The sequence below is a fragment of the Cydia amplana genome, chromosome 3, assembly GCF_948474715.1.
Source record: "Cydia amplana chromosome 3, ilCydAmpl1.1, whole genome shotgun sequence".
Lineage (NCBI taxonomy): Eukaryota > Metazoa > Arthropoda > Insecta > Lepidoptera > Tortricidae > Cydia > Cydia amplana.
The window spans coordinates 14,131,315-14,149,904 of NC_086071.1; the positions used below are offsets into that span (position 1 = coordinate 14,131,315).

An 18,590-nucleotide genomic window follows, 5' to 3' on the forward strand; every position below is an offset into this window, starting at 1 on the left:
TTTCTGTACGGAATGACAGACGTGTGCAAGCGAGACAGCGCTATGCATTTGTAGAGCGACGTCCCGTTCCTGAACGTCCGTGGCCAGCCTTATAATTATTGGTCTATACTTGGTCAACCAGATCTTGACAGTAGAAAAAGGCGGCAAATTTGAAAAATGTAGGCGCGAAGGGATATCGTCCCATAGACAATTTGAATTTCGCGCCTTTTTTTACTGACAAGATTTGGTTGACCAGCTTTAGTTTATCAGTGTCAGTCAGTTAACTCAAACATTACTAGGACTCAAAATGGACTCAAACGACTCAAACTGTTACCTATGTCAATGTCACTGTCAATTTATCCGGTCGCTGTGGGCTGACGTGTTTACAAGTTTGTTTTTAAGATTTGTTAATAAAAATGTGAATAAAATATATGTTTAAAAAGTGATCATACTCTTTACAAACAACTTTTCTTGGACATGGGTGATAGAATATTAATAATATGCCTGGTATGCCTTTATGGCATCAGGTCTAGTTCGGCGATACGAGAATACACCAAAGAAGATATCCTGAAATTGAGGTAAACTTTACTCAAACCCTGAGTAGTCTAAACTGGGGCTGGGCTTCTTAAATGCCCTTGTCGCAAACATATTAGGGGGCAAATACAATCTGTGTTTTTTATATTCGTAATTTTATATTTGGTTTTAGAAACTAAATAGACCTCTTTACAAGAGCAGAATACGTCACACTCACCACCACTCACTCGCAAGACATTACAGATAACCAAATTGTTTATGACACCATGTATTCATTAACTGTAATGCCCAATCGTTGAATAAATGAATTGCCACACCAATATTTGCAATAATATATTTGAGTTTAAACTAAGCCAATGAATACCTGTTGTTAATAAGAGAAAATGACCAAAACCCTCCAGATAGTAAAATACCTCACAACATTTACATTGCAAATTTTAATGTGAGAACATGTAGAACAGATGAATCTTTAATACAGTTAGAACAATGCCCTAGCCTAGATATAATATAAGAAAGAGTGGTCCGAAAAAAGTTTAGATGGTCGAAACAAGAATCGTCGGAGGTAAATGGATGCAAACAACAAAAGAAAGCATCAAATGGAAAGCTATGGAGGAGCCCTACGTTAAAAGACGAGTTGAAGTTAAATTTGTTAAACCAAATTCATATAATAATGCTATGTAACTACTAACTTCAATAACAAAGGATAATTACAATTACAATACAATAAGAGAAATCACATTGTTATTGTTTCAGAGAAGAGACAAGGGAGATGTTTCAACATGCATATGATAGTTACTTGAGGTATGCTTATCCTTATGATGAGCTGCGTCCCTTGTCATGTGACGGCGTGGACACATGGGGCAGCTACTCCCTGACCCTTATAGATGCGCTGGATACTCTGGCAATCATGGGCAACTACACAGAGTTCAACAGAGTGGTGGAGATACTGCTGCAGAAACAGAACTTTGACACGGACATTAATGTGTCGGTCTTTGAGACCAATATTAGGATTATCGGCGGACTGCTTAGTGCTCATTTATTGTCTTACAAGTAAGTCGTTTAATAAGGAAATGGCTCAACTAGTAGTATTAATTTTAAAAAAAAACTTGATTTGAACATTACTTAATAACTCAAACTTAATGATTTTAAATAAATTAACTAACTTAACAACACCTAATTCACTTTTGAAATTCAGAACAGGAATGAAACTTGAGCCTGGGTGGCCTTGTAACGGGCCTCTGCTCCGTCTAGCAGAGGATGTGGCTCAGAGGCTGATTGTGGCCTTTGACACCACCACTGGCATGCCATATGGCACCGTGAACCTGAAGAGAGGAGTCCCGCCGGGAGAAACCACTGTCACGTGCACTGCCGGAGTTGGAACGTTCATCGTGGAGTTTGGGACATTGAGTAGGCTCACAGGAGATCCATTGTATGAAGAGGTAAGATGACAAGCATTAGATTCTAGAAATATGTTTGCGCAAATATGGCGAAATGTATTATAATCAGAACATACCTAATATACCTATGGGCCAAATTAGAGCAGAGTTGGTTGGTGCAATGGTTGAAAAAAAAATTGATTTTTATTTATTTATGGAGTTAAAAACTAGCTCAGGGCAATAAAAATTCCTCAAAGTTATCTAGTTCGTTTAAGTTATTTATTAAGGTTACAAATGATTTAGTCAAAAAACTGGTTGGCATAGAAGAGAGATTCCACCTCACTGTCCTCACTAGAATCGTTCTCCGCCGATTCCATCCTTGTCGCAACTGTTGAATAAAAGACGTGTTGCTTGGCAAGTACCCACTTATTACAGATATATAAGTATACCCAGGGCCGGATCTAGGGTAGAGCGAGTGGAGCGGCCCAGTGGCGTAGCTAGAGGATATGGCGCCCGGGGCAGACACCAAATTTGCGCCCCCCCCCCCCAAACGAAATGAACTAACGAAAGGGTTACTTTTTACTAAGTTTATTTTTGATTTAGTCAAATAAGTGTTTTTGGACCGAAGCGTAGCAAAGGTCTACGTTTTGACTCGGGCATTTTGCTTTTGTATGTCTGGATGTTCTCCTCTACAGGTCACAATTCTCAACCGATTCTTGTGAAATTTTGTGACCAGATTCTATGAGTAAATATTTTTTTTTTGTCGATCCCGTTTTTGGAAATTTTCAAAAATGGAGGAGTTGTGATACCTCCCGCTTAAACAAATAGTCGTATTGCATAGTAAATGGCAAAAAATGCAGAATAATTGTATTGCTGGTTTAGGCGGTATTTAGATATTTAGTTTGGACTCGAGAATGAGTAGCCGAATTTCGTCAGCTTAGCTAAGAACTATCATGGCGCATTTTGTAAACAATCGCTTTTTTTGTTTGCACACAGAAAGTCTGGGTTCGATCCCCAGTAAGACATAACTTTTTGTATTTTTTTTTCACTTAAACTTCGTATTGTTTTTTAATAAATTAAAATCTTTCTATTGTTGATTGATCAAACCGCTGTGTGGCGCTGTCATCGTGCACGGTCCCAATAAGCTATGCTCGCGAGGTCTACAGCTCACAGAGCCACTAGTTTAGTCCATCGGTGGCTAACAAGCTTATGACTCACCTGATGGTAAGCGGTCACCGCATCCTATGGACGTCTACATTCCAGGGGCGTTACATGCGCGTTGCCGACCATTTTAAAACTTATACACTTCATTTTTGGAGATCTCCTTAGACTTGAAGATTCAATATTGCTTGTAAGTTTGGGATCGTAGACTATATTATATTCATAGCGCGCCTTTGGAATGATTTGAAGGGACCAAGGTGGCATCTAGGTGCTCCTGCCCAAAGGTGACAGCAGTACTCATTATATGGGATCTGTCCATGGTCGTACGCACGCAGCATTTTTTAAGGGGTGGGGCAGAAGTAGGGGAGGCTGGGGACGTTGTAACAGGGTACGGTTGAAACAGAGATTCTTAGCTTATGGTCAGAGATCAGGGTGGAACAACTGCCCCACCTTGCCCCACCGTGGGTACGCCTATGGATCTGTCTGCCCCAGAGTAAAGTATCGCCTCCCTTTATTGAGCACACCGAGTTTTTTGGATACGAGCGCAGCCTACCAGCAAGGTGGCTACGAAATTATTGGACGTCACTGATGGAGATGTCAACACCGAGGCTCCCAATACTCCCTGACATGGGAAGGGTTGTGCCTTGAAAAATGAGGTTTTCTTAATGGTAAACGCGCAAAATTGAGCCTTGAATTGGAATAAATTCTCCCGATCCCACACCAAAACTCTGGATAGAATGTTCTCAATACCTGACACAGGTTTTTCACGGCATTCTAGTACACAGAACGAGCGATGTTGGCTCGGCATGTGTACAGGTTGGTCCAATCCTTGCCGTCCAAAATTTTTTTTTAGATTCCTCACGCTGTGGGCTATCAGAATATGTATGTTAGCCGAGTTCTTGGAGGATACAACTAAACGGAGTAGCCATTAACAGGCTTTCCCCTCTGTCGAAAATAGGCGGCCAACGGTCATACACAATGTATGGACTAGGGTTGCCAACTATTTTTTGGTGGAATATAGTATTTTCCAGAATAAGGCATCAAAAATATAGTACATTTCGAAAAAATATAGTACTTTTAGATAAAATACTAAACATAAGTGTAATATACGTTTAATCGGAAATATAGTATTTTAGCGTACTATATATTTTTCCAAAAGTATATAGTACAGAGAGCCAAAATATAGTACAGTACGGTTGGCAACCCTAGTATGGACTGACGTTTATCTGACATGGCTATTTTTACGTTACGCATACATTTGACGTTCCCCTCCCCCGCAAAAATCGGCAGACTGTTTTGTACAGAAAATTACAGACATGGCGTCTCCGTTTGATTATATCCTCCAAGGCCGAGTTTTCGTAGTTTTCGAATTATGATTTTTATTTTTATTACTTTTAACTTTTGTTGAGAAATTCCGGGGTGACACAATTATTTATTTAAAAAAAAAACTATTGAACTTTTTTGAATATTTCTTTTTGTAACATAATGCTTCACAAACGGCGCAGTTGCTAAAAAAAATCAGCATCTTCACTTGGCTGAGTTGGGAAAAAAAGACAAAGTTTTACGTTCAAGCATGGCAAGCTTAGATGTTGCCCTTACCTAAATAAATAAAAAATACAAGCGATTTCAATGACTTTTGGTTATTTTAGAAACTGCTAGACCGTACATTTTTTTAAAAGGTCAAAAAAGTGATACTTAATAGTCATAATTGGTCAGAGTCGCCGGTCAAAGGAACTGAGGTGGAAAGCTTCCAAATTAGTAATTCATTACAAAATCATCGCTATTTCATGTTATCAGTGCAAATACCACGAACAATTATTAGAATAAAAGCAACGCAAAGCTTCACCCCGGAATTTCTTTTAACAAAAGTTAAAAGTTAAACTCGAAAACTACGAAAAATCGGCTAACATACATGGGGTATATTCTGATAACCAACGACGAGGATTCTAAAAAAATTTTTTGGACCACCCTGTATACAGGGTGGCTAAAAAATAACTGCATTTCCGTTGCCAGGGAGGTTTTGGGATTATACTGAGCAATTTTTACTATGAGACCAACCCCTAAGTCGCGAAAAAAAAATTTGACTGTTTCCTACATTTTGGCTGGTCTATTTTCTATGGGAGGTCTTTTGCCCATTTTGGCGCCCCCCCTTGGACGGCGCCCGGGGCACGTGCCCCCCCCAGCCCCCCCCTAGTTACGCCACTGGAGCGGCCGCTCTAGGCGCCAAATGGTAGGGGGGCGCCAAAATGGCAAATACTGTGAAAACAAACATCTAGAAAAAACTGACTGGTAACTACAGAACCTAATACTGAGCATGGAGCGCCAAAACTTAATCTCGCTCTACCCTGATCGAGTACTCGGGCCGGCGCTGAGTATACCCAGATATAACAGGTATCAAAGACGACAGACGTTTATGGGGTTCCAGTTGGAACCATTGTAATCTCCGGGTTATTCCCAAGTTCATGAAAAAAAAAAGAAAAATAAACAACGAAAAAAGAAATAAAGAAAAAGAATTCAATAGGTTTTTATATGTTTACGTCATCCTAGGCCCGTAAGTGGGTTTTCTCCCCGCTACGCGAGGTGAAAATCTCACTTCCTGGCCAAGGCAAGACGTAAAACTTTAGACAAAACACGGGCGGTAATTCGTAAAGCCCCAGATCGAATACAAACACCTGCGATCTGAAGCATTCACGAATGTACTATTGTATGATGCAATGGTACTTGTTGTTGTAGTTGGCTTACAACGCTCTGAAGGCTCTGTACCACCACCGGTCGCCGATCGGGCTCGTCGGCAACCACGTGGACGTGATGAGCGGCCGCTGGACGGCGCAGGACGCGGGCATCGGCGGCGGCGTGGACTCCTACTTCGAGTACTTGGTCAAAGGTATATTATCTATAGTTGGTCAAACCAAATTTGTCAGTAAATAAGAACAAAAATACTATAAGTACTCATCCTTTTCTTTTGGGTGCTAGTAATAGTGTAAGACAAACATAGTATGATTCTCTCTGTCTATGTTTGAAATGAGACAGTTCTTTGACAAACTATAACTCACATTTATAGACGGGTCTATCGCGAAATTTATTTTATTACCTTTATTTACCGACGTTTCGACACAGGTTTCACTGATCGTGGTCGCGGCTAACTGATGTCCCAGCAAAATGTCAAAACAGATTGATTTGTGTAAATATTATTTTGGTCAAAGGTAGCTTGTCAAAGGTCAAAGCATAGGTCCAAGGCATCAGCCTCTACGGTCTACCGCTACCAATAGGTCAAGCTCGATGGCAACCGCGAGGACGGGATGAGAGTACATGGTCGAAGGTAGTTGCAGTCACAAAGGACGTCAATAGTGGAAATGCGAACGCTTTGTATTTACCGCTCTAGTGTCATGCCTAACATAAAGCACTACTTTAGTTCCAGCTACATGACAGTGTACAGATTTGACAAAAAGAAAGTGCCACTCTAAACTTGTATTTCCTATGAAAATATGACGAACGGACCACGAGCGGTTTGAACGGATGGACTAGCGCTGTTTAAAAGAGAAAGAGACGGGAATTTTTAAATAAAAAAGTAATCTTTCAGGAGCGATCCTCCTGGAGCGTCCGGAGTTGATGTCCATGTTCAAGGAGGCGCGGCAGGTGATCGACCGCTACTTGAAGAAGGACGACTGGTACGTGTGGGCGACCATGCTGCGCGGGCACGTGACGCTGCCCGTGTTCCAGAGCCTCGAGTCCTACTGGCCCGGCCTGCTCGGCCTGCTCGGTGAGTGCTTGTTCACCACAAGTTACTTCAAATACAATATAAGATATACGATTGTTCAACATTTTCGCGTCTTTTCATACCTCGGATTTCAGTTATTACCAATGTAACATTTTTGTAATTACAACTTAATAATAATAATGGTTTATCAAACCATACTGACCATGCCTCAACCTGGCAATCATGGCATAGAACAAACCCTTCCGTCCAAGTCTCTGTAATAGCTAATAAGACTGTAGCCCCTGGTAAATAAGCTTGAAACCTGTAGGCTTACATAGCACAGAAGCGCCGCGACAACCTCTCGCCCGCGAGATTGACTACACGTCCTTCAAAACGTTTAACTTACCGCTCATACTTGCTTTTATAACGCCCACAGGCGACAGTGACACCGCGATGCGTATAATCCACAACTACCACAGCGTGTGGCGCCAGTACGGCTTCACGCCCGAAGTGTACAACCTGGGCACCGGCTCGGCCTCGTCCAGCCGCGAGAGCTACCCGCTGCGGCCCGAGCTCATCGAGTCCATCATGTACCTGTACCGGGAGACCAGGGACCCGATCCTGCTGCAGATGGGCGAGGACATCATCCGCAGCATCCAGCACAGCGCCCGGACCCCGTGCGGGTACGCTACGGTGAGCGCTTACTATACCAGCACCAAATCACCCGGCATATACTCGGACTCGTTAGTCGTGTGAGCTACCCGCTGCGGCCCGAGCTCATCGAGTCCATCATGTACCTGTACCGGGAGACCAGGGACCCGATCCTGCTGCAGATGGGCGAGGACATCATCCGCAGTATCCAGCACAGCGCCCGGACCCCGTGCGGGTATGCTACGGTGAGCGCTTACTAACTAATCTAACCATACAGTCAGCAGCAAAAGTTGCTAAACGTGGGAGGTGTTCAAAATTACCTTGACGCGCTCTTATTCTCTTTACAACAAAGTCACGTCAAGATCATTTTGAACACCTCATCTGCTTAGCTACTATTGCTGCTGACTGTATCAGTATACCTGCGTCCAATCTTCTGGCATTTGAAGCAGTGGAGGTATGGGTGTCAAGTTCTAGTTCGTTTGGGATGTAATTAAAGTTCAGGCTAGGACTTGGCTAGTTTTTACGTACACGCTATATTATATTTGTCTATGTTTAATAAAAAAAAAATCGTTTATTCAGATGAAATAAACCCTAATATACATATTTTTTTCTTCTGCCAAACTGCAGGACAGTTTGTTGGCAGAGGGAACTCCCTTAAAACATAGATGGGTAAACTTAGCTAATTGTATTTGCTTACTTTTCTTAAATTTAGTTTGCTGGTATAAAAACTATTTTCGATCCAGAGGTCGATTTGAGGTTCTATATAGTTAGCCTTAAGGGTCTTAATAAATGAACCAAATTTCATAATAGTTTTTTAGTTACGTAGGGGTCAAAAGCACACACGGCTGCTGCGTCGCCAGTTCTCTTCTTTTGAACTTGGCTTGACACGCTGCCGATGCCGCGTATCTATAACTACATAACTAAATACTTTTCAGTGCCAATGATTGAGTAACTTATCATATACTGTTCCATAGAGAAAAAAATACATAGATTGCTCACTCCATACATGAGTTTTAGTACCAAAAAAACTATTAGCATCTAGCATCGAGTAGCGGAACTATCAGTACTGCTACTTGACAATAGATGCAGCACCGATCGGAAAGTATTTTGCTGTTGAGATAAGATTTTCCGGTCGGTGCTACATCTATTGTCAAGTAGCAGTACTGATAGTTCCGCTACTCGATGCTAGATGTAGACACTGAAATTAATAGTCTAACTGATGGAGTGAGCACTCTTGTCTTACTATACCGATTCAGGGTAAGGTTGAAAAACTGGCTACTAGATAAAACATTTTATAGTCTGAAAGAATATTTTTCACCTCAGCAGCTCGAACAAGGGTACTTTGCTACTTAAAAACAGTGAGCAAAATCGCATTTTGCTCACTGAGTGAGACAAAATGAGCAAAATGCGATTTTGCTCACTCAGTGAGCAAAATTCGATTTTGCTCACTGTTTTTAAGTAGCAAAGTACCCTTGTTCGAGATGCTGAGGTGAAAATTTAATTGTTGGCATATCTTAAGAAAACATGAGTGAATAGAGGTAAGTGATGAAGAAGGAATACATTTTTCGGGTTCTCTAATATGTTCTCACTGCTGAGGTGAAAAGTTTTGTGAACTACACGAGATCAAAGTTATTTACATCTCGTGCGCTTTTGAGTCCCTTACTACGCTCAAGATTCTAAATTAGATTCACTCGCTACGCTCGTGAATCTATTATAGAATCTTTCGCTTGCACGGGACTCAAAATAAGCACTCGAAGAAATATCAAACTTTGATCTCTTGTTGTACAAATAACTATTGAACATTAATTGGTACCTATGTAAATCTTTGCATGTTATTTGAGTCTAGTTCATAAGTTAATTAATTATTGCATACCCGAAATGGGTAACTGTTGTAACAAATTGTATACCATGATTACCATCTACAAATGTACACAGTACCGCAATAAATCATTCTTATTCTTATTATATTTCTCTATGACTGTTCTCAACTTATTTGTTGCACCTTCAGATAAAAGACGTCCGCGATCACCGCAAAGAGGACCGCATGGAGTCGTTCTTCCTCGCGGAGACCACCAAGTACCTGTACCTGCTGTTTGACCCGGACAACTTCATCCACAACCCGGGCCGGCACGGCAGCGTGGTCGGCACGCCGGGCGGCGCGTGCGTCGTCGACGTGGGCGGGTACGTGTTCAACACCGAGGCGCACCCCATCGACCCCACCATGCTGTACTGCTGCCAGGAAGCCAGGCAAGGGTGAGTCGACGTGATTCCTAAGGGGCTATTCCTAAATTACGTCATTTCAAATTAGGGGGGGGTCCAGACCAGGGATGTTGCGAATATCCGCATCCGCAACCGCGGAACTCCCGCATGATTTTCAACATCCGCATCCGCATAAAATCGATGCGGATTTAATGCGGATGTGGAACAGGTCGGTACAGGAACGTCTTAGCATTGGCGTAAGTGCTAGACTGCTAGGTAATTTAGTCATTAACCAAAAAAACCTATTAGAAATGAGCAGTCAAGCGTGAGTGGGACTTAATGTACGGAACCCTTGGAACGCGAGTCCGAATCGCACTTGGCCGGTTTTTTGAAATAAAAATTACTAAAATGTAATATTTGACGTTTTTTATGGTACTATCTTGACATCCGCATCCGCAGATGTGAGCCTTTAAAAATCCGCATCCGCGGATGTCAAAAAATCGGCATCCGCAACATCCCTGGTCCAGACATCGGATGATGGTGGTCTGACGTAGGAGGAAACGGGTCATTCGAAGCATGAATTTTAGATGATTTTAGGGGGGAGGGGGTCAAAAATCGTCAAAACTAGATGACGTAATTTATGGACAGCCCCTAACAGCGATTGTTAATGGCATAGATGGTAGGATCTTATAGATGTGGTATACGCGTGCGTCCGTGGGTGACAAAACATAGGCAATCCGGCCCTATAATTGGTCGAATTTATTTGTTGCCCACCATAATCCATACTAATTTATGGTGGGGAATAAAAAAAAAAGTGAGACTGTGACAAGGACAAATAATAATAGCGCTTTCGCTGCTACTCCTACTGAAAGATACATAAGACTATCCCGTTCGGTCATTTGCCCCACCCCTCATGCCTGATCCAGTTAAAATACTAGATTCATGGTTAATGGTGTTGGCAACTGTCAAAGGTTTGCATAGATGACGCCATCATAGCTTGCCCCATTTTGTATGAAATTTGCCTTAAAGGGCTGGCATACAGGGCAAAAACAAAAATTCTAGGGATTGACAGGGTAAGCCGCAGCAGGCGTAGGGCAGGGTAGGGCGGGTATGGCGCCATCTGCTAAATACTTCGACCGGCCAACCCTATTGTGATTTTATTTACTTTACATCCAGTTGGCCGTTAGTTTCTAAGTCTAGACGCGAACAACGAGCGAGACAACGAGGTGCGATAGAGAACGCATATTGGGTTGCGTTCACTATGGATGCGTTCTCGCACAAGGGTGTGTCGACATGGTTCCTAACAGTGTTTGTTAATATACTTGGTCAACCAGATCTTGACAGTAGAAAAAGGCGGCAAATTTGAAAAATGTAGGCGCGAAGGGATATCTCTATGGGACGATATCGTCCCATAGAAAATTTGAATTTCGCGCCTTTGTGGCGATCACTGCACACAGCATAATATTTATAATGCAACTTACAACGCATAAACCTCCCCACCGCAGTCGGTTAACTGGCCTCGCTGCGCGAGCAGTTGGGAATAACACAACCTGCACAACATACCACGTGACCGGTTTGGACTATACAGCGGCCGGCGCTCGCGCCGCTCCGGCAGTGCGATCTCGTCCGCGACGGCGAATGCGTGTCCCTTTTGCTACCGATCCGCTTTGTACGCGAGTGCAGTGCTTACGCCTATTTTTTATGTTATTTCGCTTTCTTTCGTGTTCCTTTCTTCTGACTGTAATCTGTGTTTCCTATCTCTTGTGCCTGTGCTTTCTTCATGCTTGTAACTGTACTTAAACTGTTAAATTATACATAGTGTGTCTACAACGGACTTATTATTTAAACGCCCGGTAGGCACCCTATACTGGTGACCTCCGATTTTTTGAACTATAATATACGCAAGTGAAGTTAACGGCATGTGCGGCGACGATAAGAAAAAGGACAAAAGTGCCGACGGGGCTGGTGGTTCCCGGACGCAACCGGATGACGTGGACTCTAACGGTTCCGTGTTTAAAGTGTCCGTGCGCGCACCGCCATTTTGGCCCGCGGAGCCCGCTTTATGGTTTAAACAAATGGAGGCGCAGTTCGAGGTATCGGGAATAACGAGCGAATCTACGAAATATAATTACATTGTGTCGCAATTGGAACACCAATACGTATTGGAAGTTAAAGATATAATAACAAATCCTCCAGCACTCAATAGATATACGAAATTAAAAACCGAGCTTATATCTAGATTATCGGCGTCGCAAGAAAAACGGGTCTTACAACTAATGAAGCACGAAGAGCTGGGTGAAAGAAAACCGTCACAGTTTTTGAGACATTTGAGAACGTTGGCGGGTAAAGCTGTAACGGACGACTTTTTGAAAACTGTGTGGTCTAGTCGCTTACCTAGTGGCTTACAAACGTTAATAGCCTCCCAATCAAGTGCCACATTAGAGGAATTGGCCGATTTAGCGGACAAAGTACATGATATTGCACCTCAAACGCCCCAGGTATGTGCTATAGGCGGAGATCCTTACGCCATGGAGATGGCAAAGCAGATGGCGAATCTGGCAAGAGAAGTAGCGTCATTAAAAGCTGATTTTGGAAGCCAAGCGCACTCATCGAGATCCGGTTCGCGAAATAGTTACCGTGGTAGGAGTCGTACGCCATCTACGGGCCGGCGCAGGGACCGGTCAGCCTCAAAGAGCAGAGATCCATCGGTGTGCTGGTACCACAATAGATTTGGTGATAAGTCGACGCGGTGTACCAGGCCTTGCAACTATCCGGGTTCGGAAAACTTCGACGGCAGCCGGAAGTAGCGGCTAGCGACTGCCAATCGAAGCCGAGCCGCCTCTTCGTAGTGGACAAAAACTCTAAGGTAATGTTCCTAGTTGACACGGGATCAGATTTGTGCGTGTTCCCGCGCGCAGCTCTTAGAGGACCGCGTAAGAAGACAAACTACGAGTTATTTGCAGCAAATAGCACTATAATACCCACGTACGGCTCGATTCAACTAGAACTCAATTTAGGACTGCGCCGGGTGTTCAGCTGGAGCTTTGTGGTCGCCGATGTTTCTAAGCCGATCATAGGGGTTGACTTTCTGTACCATTTTGATATTTTGGTTGATTGCAGAAACCAGCGCCTAATCGACAACTATACTACGCTCACCGTGAAGGCCCCCGCTCAGCCAGCACCAGAGACCATAATGGCCATATCATCAGTAAAGGTGACTGCTGGAGAATCCAGGTACCTAGATATTCTGCGTCAATACCCAGACATCACCCGCCCAGCAGGTACGCCTACAGTGCCCAAGCATAATACTGTGCATCATATACGTACCACGCCTGGACCACCCGTGTCAAGCAGACCTCGTCGCCTCCCTCCCGACCGTCTCAAGATCGCTCAGAAAGAGTTTGAGGCCATGCTTCAGAATGGTACTGCAGTAAGGTCTGAGAGTCCGTGGTCGTCTCCGCTTCATTTAGCTCCTAAAAAGAATGACGGTTGGCGGCCATGCGGTGATTACCGTGCCTTGAATGCACGCACCATCCCAGATAAGTACCCAGTACGGCACATCCAGGACTTCACTCAACAACTGGCTGGCAGCAAGGTGTTCTCCAAGGTTGACCTGGTGAAAGCATACAACCAGATTCCGGTCTACCCTCCTGACATTCCCAAGACGTCCATAATAACGCCGTTCGGATTGTTCTCGTTTCCATACATGACGTTTGGCCTACGAAACGCTGCACAAACGTTTCAACGATTTATTGACGAGGCACTTAGAGGCATGGACTATTGTTACGGATACCTTGACGACATCCTGATCTTTTCTGCAAACGAGGAGGAGCATCAGGAACATCTACGTCAGCTGTTTCAGCGGCTGTCAGACTATGGAATCCTCATTAACGCTGCAAAGTGCGAGTTTGGTGTGTCATCGATCACCTTCCTTGGCCATGAAGTGTCTGCAGGAGGCATCCGGCCACTCCAGTCCAAGGTTCAGGCGGTTTTGGATTACCCTGTCCCCAAAAACGTGAAAGAGCTCCGTAGATTTCTCGGGATGATTAACTTCTATCGAAGGTTCGTTCCAGGTGCTTCAGCGCTGCAAACAAAGCTGAACGTCGTTCTGAGTGGGCCGAAGAAGAAGCCGACCCAAGAAATCGAGATGACGCCTGAGATGTTAGAGGCGTTCGCAGCATGCAAAGAAGGTTTGTCCAAGGCTGCCATTCTAGCTCATCCACAGACAGATGTCGAGCTGGCCATCTTCACTGATGCCTCGGATGTCTCGATCGGAGGCGTGCTGCAGCAACGCGCGTCACAAGGATCATGGGAACCTCTCGCATTCTTCTCTCGTCACCTCAAGCCGTCACAGAAAAAGTATAGTCCGTACGACAGGGAACTGCTGGCCATTTACGAATCGATACGCCATTTCCGTCACATGGTCGAGGCCAGGCCATTTACCATTTATACGGACCATAAGCCACTGACGTCTGCATTCACTTCAACGAGAGAGAACTGTTCCCCCAGGCAGTTTCGCTATTTTGATTTCATCTCCCAATTTAGTACTGACGTTCGCTACGTAGCCGGGAAAGACAACGTGGTAGCAGACGCGCTTTCCAGAGTTGAGGAGATCAATGGGCCCATAGATTACGAAGCCTTATCACGAGCGCAGGATGATGACCTTGAATTGAAGGACCTTCTACAAAATGGATCAGGACTCAATTTAAAGAAAATTCAGCTACCTGGCGCTCATGCACAGCTCTATTGTGACGTCTCGACAGGAAGTGCAAGACCATACATCACTGATGCTTTCCGACGACCAGTGTTCAACGCTATGCACAATCTGAGCCATCCAGGTGTCAAAGCTACTACCAGATTGTTGACACAAAGATTCGTTTGGCCAGGAATTAAAAGAGATTGCCGCCAGTGGGCGAGAGAATGCGCAGATTGCCAGAGAAACAAAATCTCGCGCCATACCACCTCCCCCATATCTCCTTTCCCTACTCCTTCTGAAAGATTTTCCCATGTCCACATGGACATCGTAGGGCCATTACCATACTCTTCTGGTTACAGGTACTGCCTCACGCTCATCGATCGCTTCACTCGTTGGCCTGAGGCATACCCTTTGCCTGACATCACGGCAGAGACCTGCGCCCGCGCCTTTGTCGCGGGTTGGGTGGCCCGGTTCGGCTGCCCTCAGAAGATCACTACGGACAGGGGCGCGCAGTTCCAATCTGAACTGTTCCGTGCCCTGTCAGCTATCCTGGGTGCCGAGCATCGCCCGACCACTTCGTACCATCCGGCCTGCAACGGTATCGTGGAGCGCCTGCACCGCCAGCTTAAGGCGGCCATAATGTGCCACACCAATACTCACTGGACCGAGGTACTACCACTGGTGCTGCTGGGCATCCGCAGCGCCTGGAAAGATGACGTGAAGTCTTCAGCAGCCGAGCTTGTATATGGGGAGCCCCTGCGCCTGCCCGGTGAGTTCTTCACGCCTACGTCGGACATCACGGTGGACTACGCTGACTTTGCATCCAGACTACGGAACCACATCTCGAGTTTGAAACCAGTACCAGGATCTCGGCACGTTCAGAAGGCATTCTACGTACCAAAAGACCTGAGTACTGCAGACTACGTATTCCTGCGTCAGGGACCTGCCAAGAGATCCTTAGATTCCCCATACACAGGTCCATATAAGGTGCTGCAGCGAGGAGACAAGACCTTCAAGATCGACCTTAGAGGTAAAGAGAATACGGTAACAATAGATCGACTCAAACCGGCATACATGACCAGAGATGATGACTCCAAAGGTTCCAGCCCAATCCAGACTCCAACCACTGCTACACCGGCCCCTGTGGAGCCTGCTACCACCAGGAAGACGCGCTGCGGTCGATCAGTGCGCTTTCCAGATTACTATCGACCGTAGCAAGCAACGGTCTCGGCGGGGGAGTAGTGTGGCGATCACTGCACACAGCATAATATTTATAATGCAACTTACAACGCATAAACCTCCCCACCGCAGTCGGTTAACTGGCCTCGCTGCGCGAGCAGTTGGGAATAACACAACCTGCACAACATACCACGTGACCGGTTTGGACTATACAGCGGCCGGCGCTCGCGCCGCTCCGGCAGTGCGATCTCGTCCGCGACGGCGAATGCGTGTCCCTTTTGCTACCGATCCGCTTTGTACGCGAGTGCAGTGCTTACGCCTATTTTTTATGTTATTTCGCTTTCTTTCGTGTTCCTTTCTTCTGACTGTAATCTGTGTTTCCTATCTCTTGTGCCTGTGCTTTCTTCATGCTTGTAACTGTACTTAAACTGTTAAATTATACATAGTGTGTCTACAACGGACTTATTATTTAAACGCCCGGTAGGCACCCTATACCTTTTTTTACTGACAAAATTTGGTTGACCAGCTATAAATACTTAGCTCTGCATGATGACATTGATGACAATGATGACCCCACACGAACATTGAGCAAGTGAGGTCTTTAGTTCGCAAATGGCGGCTCGTTTGCATAGCCGTAGTGAGAAGTATTGAGACAATGTCACTAACTAAACAAATATGCTTATTATGATGAGCTTGCTAGTCGTTGCAACAAACAAAAATATATATTATTTTGATTTCTATTGTGCAGAACAGATATATGGGGATGATGTTATGCCAACGTTTAAACAATCATTGATGTTTTGAAATATGTGACGTTATCTAAGAAAAGGGACCTTATTGTCAATGGCGCTTACGCCATTATTAACGAAGCTCCGATATAAATATATTGCCGCAAGATGTGCGGCGTAAGCGCCATCGACAATAAGGTCCCTTTTCATAGATAATGCCCCATATAATGATATTAAAATTGATCTTTATTTCATAAAACCCTCCACTAACAATGTTTCCAATGTTACTACTCGCCTTGACATTTTCAAGTGTCAACTCTATGGCGAATAACATGGAAACATTTTATGGTCGACCAATCGTATTTTGGGTGGTTAAAATACTTAAAATTGATCAATCGTATTTTGGGTAACTAAAACAGACTTATATTTGACGAATTGTCATAAGGATGCGTTTTTTCAATTATTTTCTCAGTTTCTAGCGGAATTTTGTTTGAAGCTAGTATTCCAAGTTTTTTACGTTAGCTAGTTCCAAAAGGTAGGGTTTACTTCGTTTACTAATTCATATTACTTAATATTATATCTCCTTTTGGCTTATATTAGGCTGCAGACTAGACGCTAGCGAGCAGCGGGGAGGTCAGCGGCGCGAGTGAACTTGTCCCAACGCTCGCCGGCCCACTGATCGCTGACGTCGAGCCCGCGCCCTAACGTGTTACTAATAGGGATGATGACACATGTTGAATTTTATAACAAAATCTAGTAAAATAGATAGCAAACGAGCAATTTATCACAATAATGTGGATATTAAAATAAAATATTGAAAAATTACAAAATTACAGGACCTGAAAGTTTCAAAATTTCAGTTTTTTTTAACTTCCAAAAACGATAAAAGTAAGGGTACCATTCGATTCCTTACATTTCATCCAAAAAAATATTGTATAGCAACTATATACATAAACGCAATATTTCACCGACAAAAACGCAATTTTCTTGTTTTGTCCATACTACAAGATGGGCGATGACGTCACGGCCTCTGGCCGTTTTGTATAGGGCGTTTCGCGAGTGAAGTGCGACTGTCGGACTTTGACTACAATTTCTGACTTTTGTGTTACTTTAATGCAATAGGTCCCATATAGACATTTGATCCTAAAAACAAACCCGATCGATTGATACCATAAAAAAATAGTCATGTAGCCTATTCTACGTACTCACACTCTTACTCTTGTTTATTTCTGGTTCCAGAATTAACATCAGCGAGGTTCATAGGATATATCAAATGCTGGAAGATGAAGACAACATTCATTTTATGACCATGATTGATGCTACCACAAACGTTGCTCCAAGTACACACGACAGTGAAAACATTGAAGCTGACTCCTCTACCGGAACGAGCAAAGAATCAAAATATGGTAAAATGGAGCAAGAACACGTTTTAATCAAAACCGAAACGAGAACAGGATATGTCAATATGGATGGCACAGAAAGGGAGAAAGTACAAAACGAATCTAATTTACGTGACGCTGTCAAAGAACGGATAGTCAATTTCCAGAACAATAATAGCATCTTTCAAGAGTCCGAGACTGATGAGCAAACTGCTGAAGCTAATGAGCCTCCGAAAATAGAGCCAGCGGGGGAAGTGGACGTGGACGATATAATAGTACCCGGGCAACCACAGGAAGCAGACAATTTGCAGCCTCCTAGCAGCACTAAAGCAAAAGAGGCATTCAAGATGTTGCCCACCGTAATACAAGATTTTCTTAACAGCGATTGGAAATCAAAACCGAAATGTGAACCGCAGCACATTTTGGAGAGAATCCGCAGAGAGAACAAGTATCCAGACCATCCAGATGTAGAGAAATATGAGCTTCTGTTGACCCCGGCCCAGTCCTTCTTGCAGAGGATATCTTTAGCTGGAGAATTCTTAAACAAGAAGCAGTTGGAATTGTGATCCATGTAAGTGCTCTACCCAAATCCTGCATCCCAAAGTCGGTAGAGCATTTTCAAATTCAGTCGTTTAAAATATCCTATAGGTCAGCGGTCGGCAACCTTTTAGCAGCCAAGGGCCACATAGTAGTTAACGAAGTTGACGCGGGCCGCACTTTGTTAATATTTATGATTTTATCAGACATTGTCGTTTGTCAATATTACATACAAAATAGCCAGGGAGGCTCGCGGGCCGCAAGTGACAGGTTCACGGGCCGCAGTTCATGACATATTTTATTGCTCAAGCTTGCACAAAGCCACCTTTAAATGAGATGTCAGTGAATGATTTTTTTGTTCTAAATGTTATTAAGTTATTATTTTGGTTATTAGAATAAATTGTCTTTAATGTATGATTACCTAATGTTAGTGTTTTTAAATAATAAAAAGCGGCCAAGTGCGAGTCGGACTCG

The 18,590-nt window shown here is 43.9% G+C and overlaps 1 protein-coding gene across 1 annotated transcript; it reads left to right on the plus strand.

Moving 5' to 3' along the window:
- The first annotated feature begins 346 nt into the window (after positions 1–346).
- Positions 347–18,222, plus strand: LOC134662562 (ER degradation-enhancing alpha-mannosidase-like protein 2). The gene is made up of 8 exons (XM_063518829.1): positions 347–557; positions 1,267–1,563; positions 1,709–1,952; positions 5,784–5,934; positions 6,631–6,810; positions 7,184–7,440; positions 9,407–9,651; positions 17,440–18,222. The coding sequence occupies exons 1-8, from the start codon at positions 457–459 to the stop codon at positions 18,143–18,145; spliced, it is 2,181 nt and encodes a 726-aa protein (XP_063374899.1). The 5' UTR covers positions 347–456; the 3' UTR covers positions 18,146–18,222.
- Positions 18,223–18,590: the final 368 nt, after the last annotated feature.

Bases quoted from the DNA above. Each gene is read 5' to 3' on its own strand.
- LOC134662562 (XM_063518829.1), top strand. From the start codon at position 457: ATGGGTGATAGAATATTAATAATATGCCTGGTATGCCTTTATGGCATC. The intron at 7,441-9,406 runs GTGAGCGCTTAC...TTGCACCTTCAG, and splicing joins CCCCGTGCGGGTACGCTACG to ATAAAAGACGTCCGCGATCA. The intron at 9,652-17,439 runs GTGAGTCGACGT...TTCTGGTTCCAG, and splicing joins TGCCAGGAAGCCAGGCAAGG to AATTAACATCAGCGAGGTTC.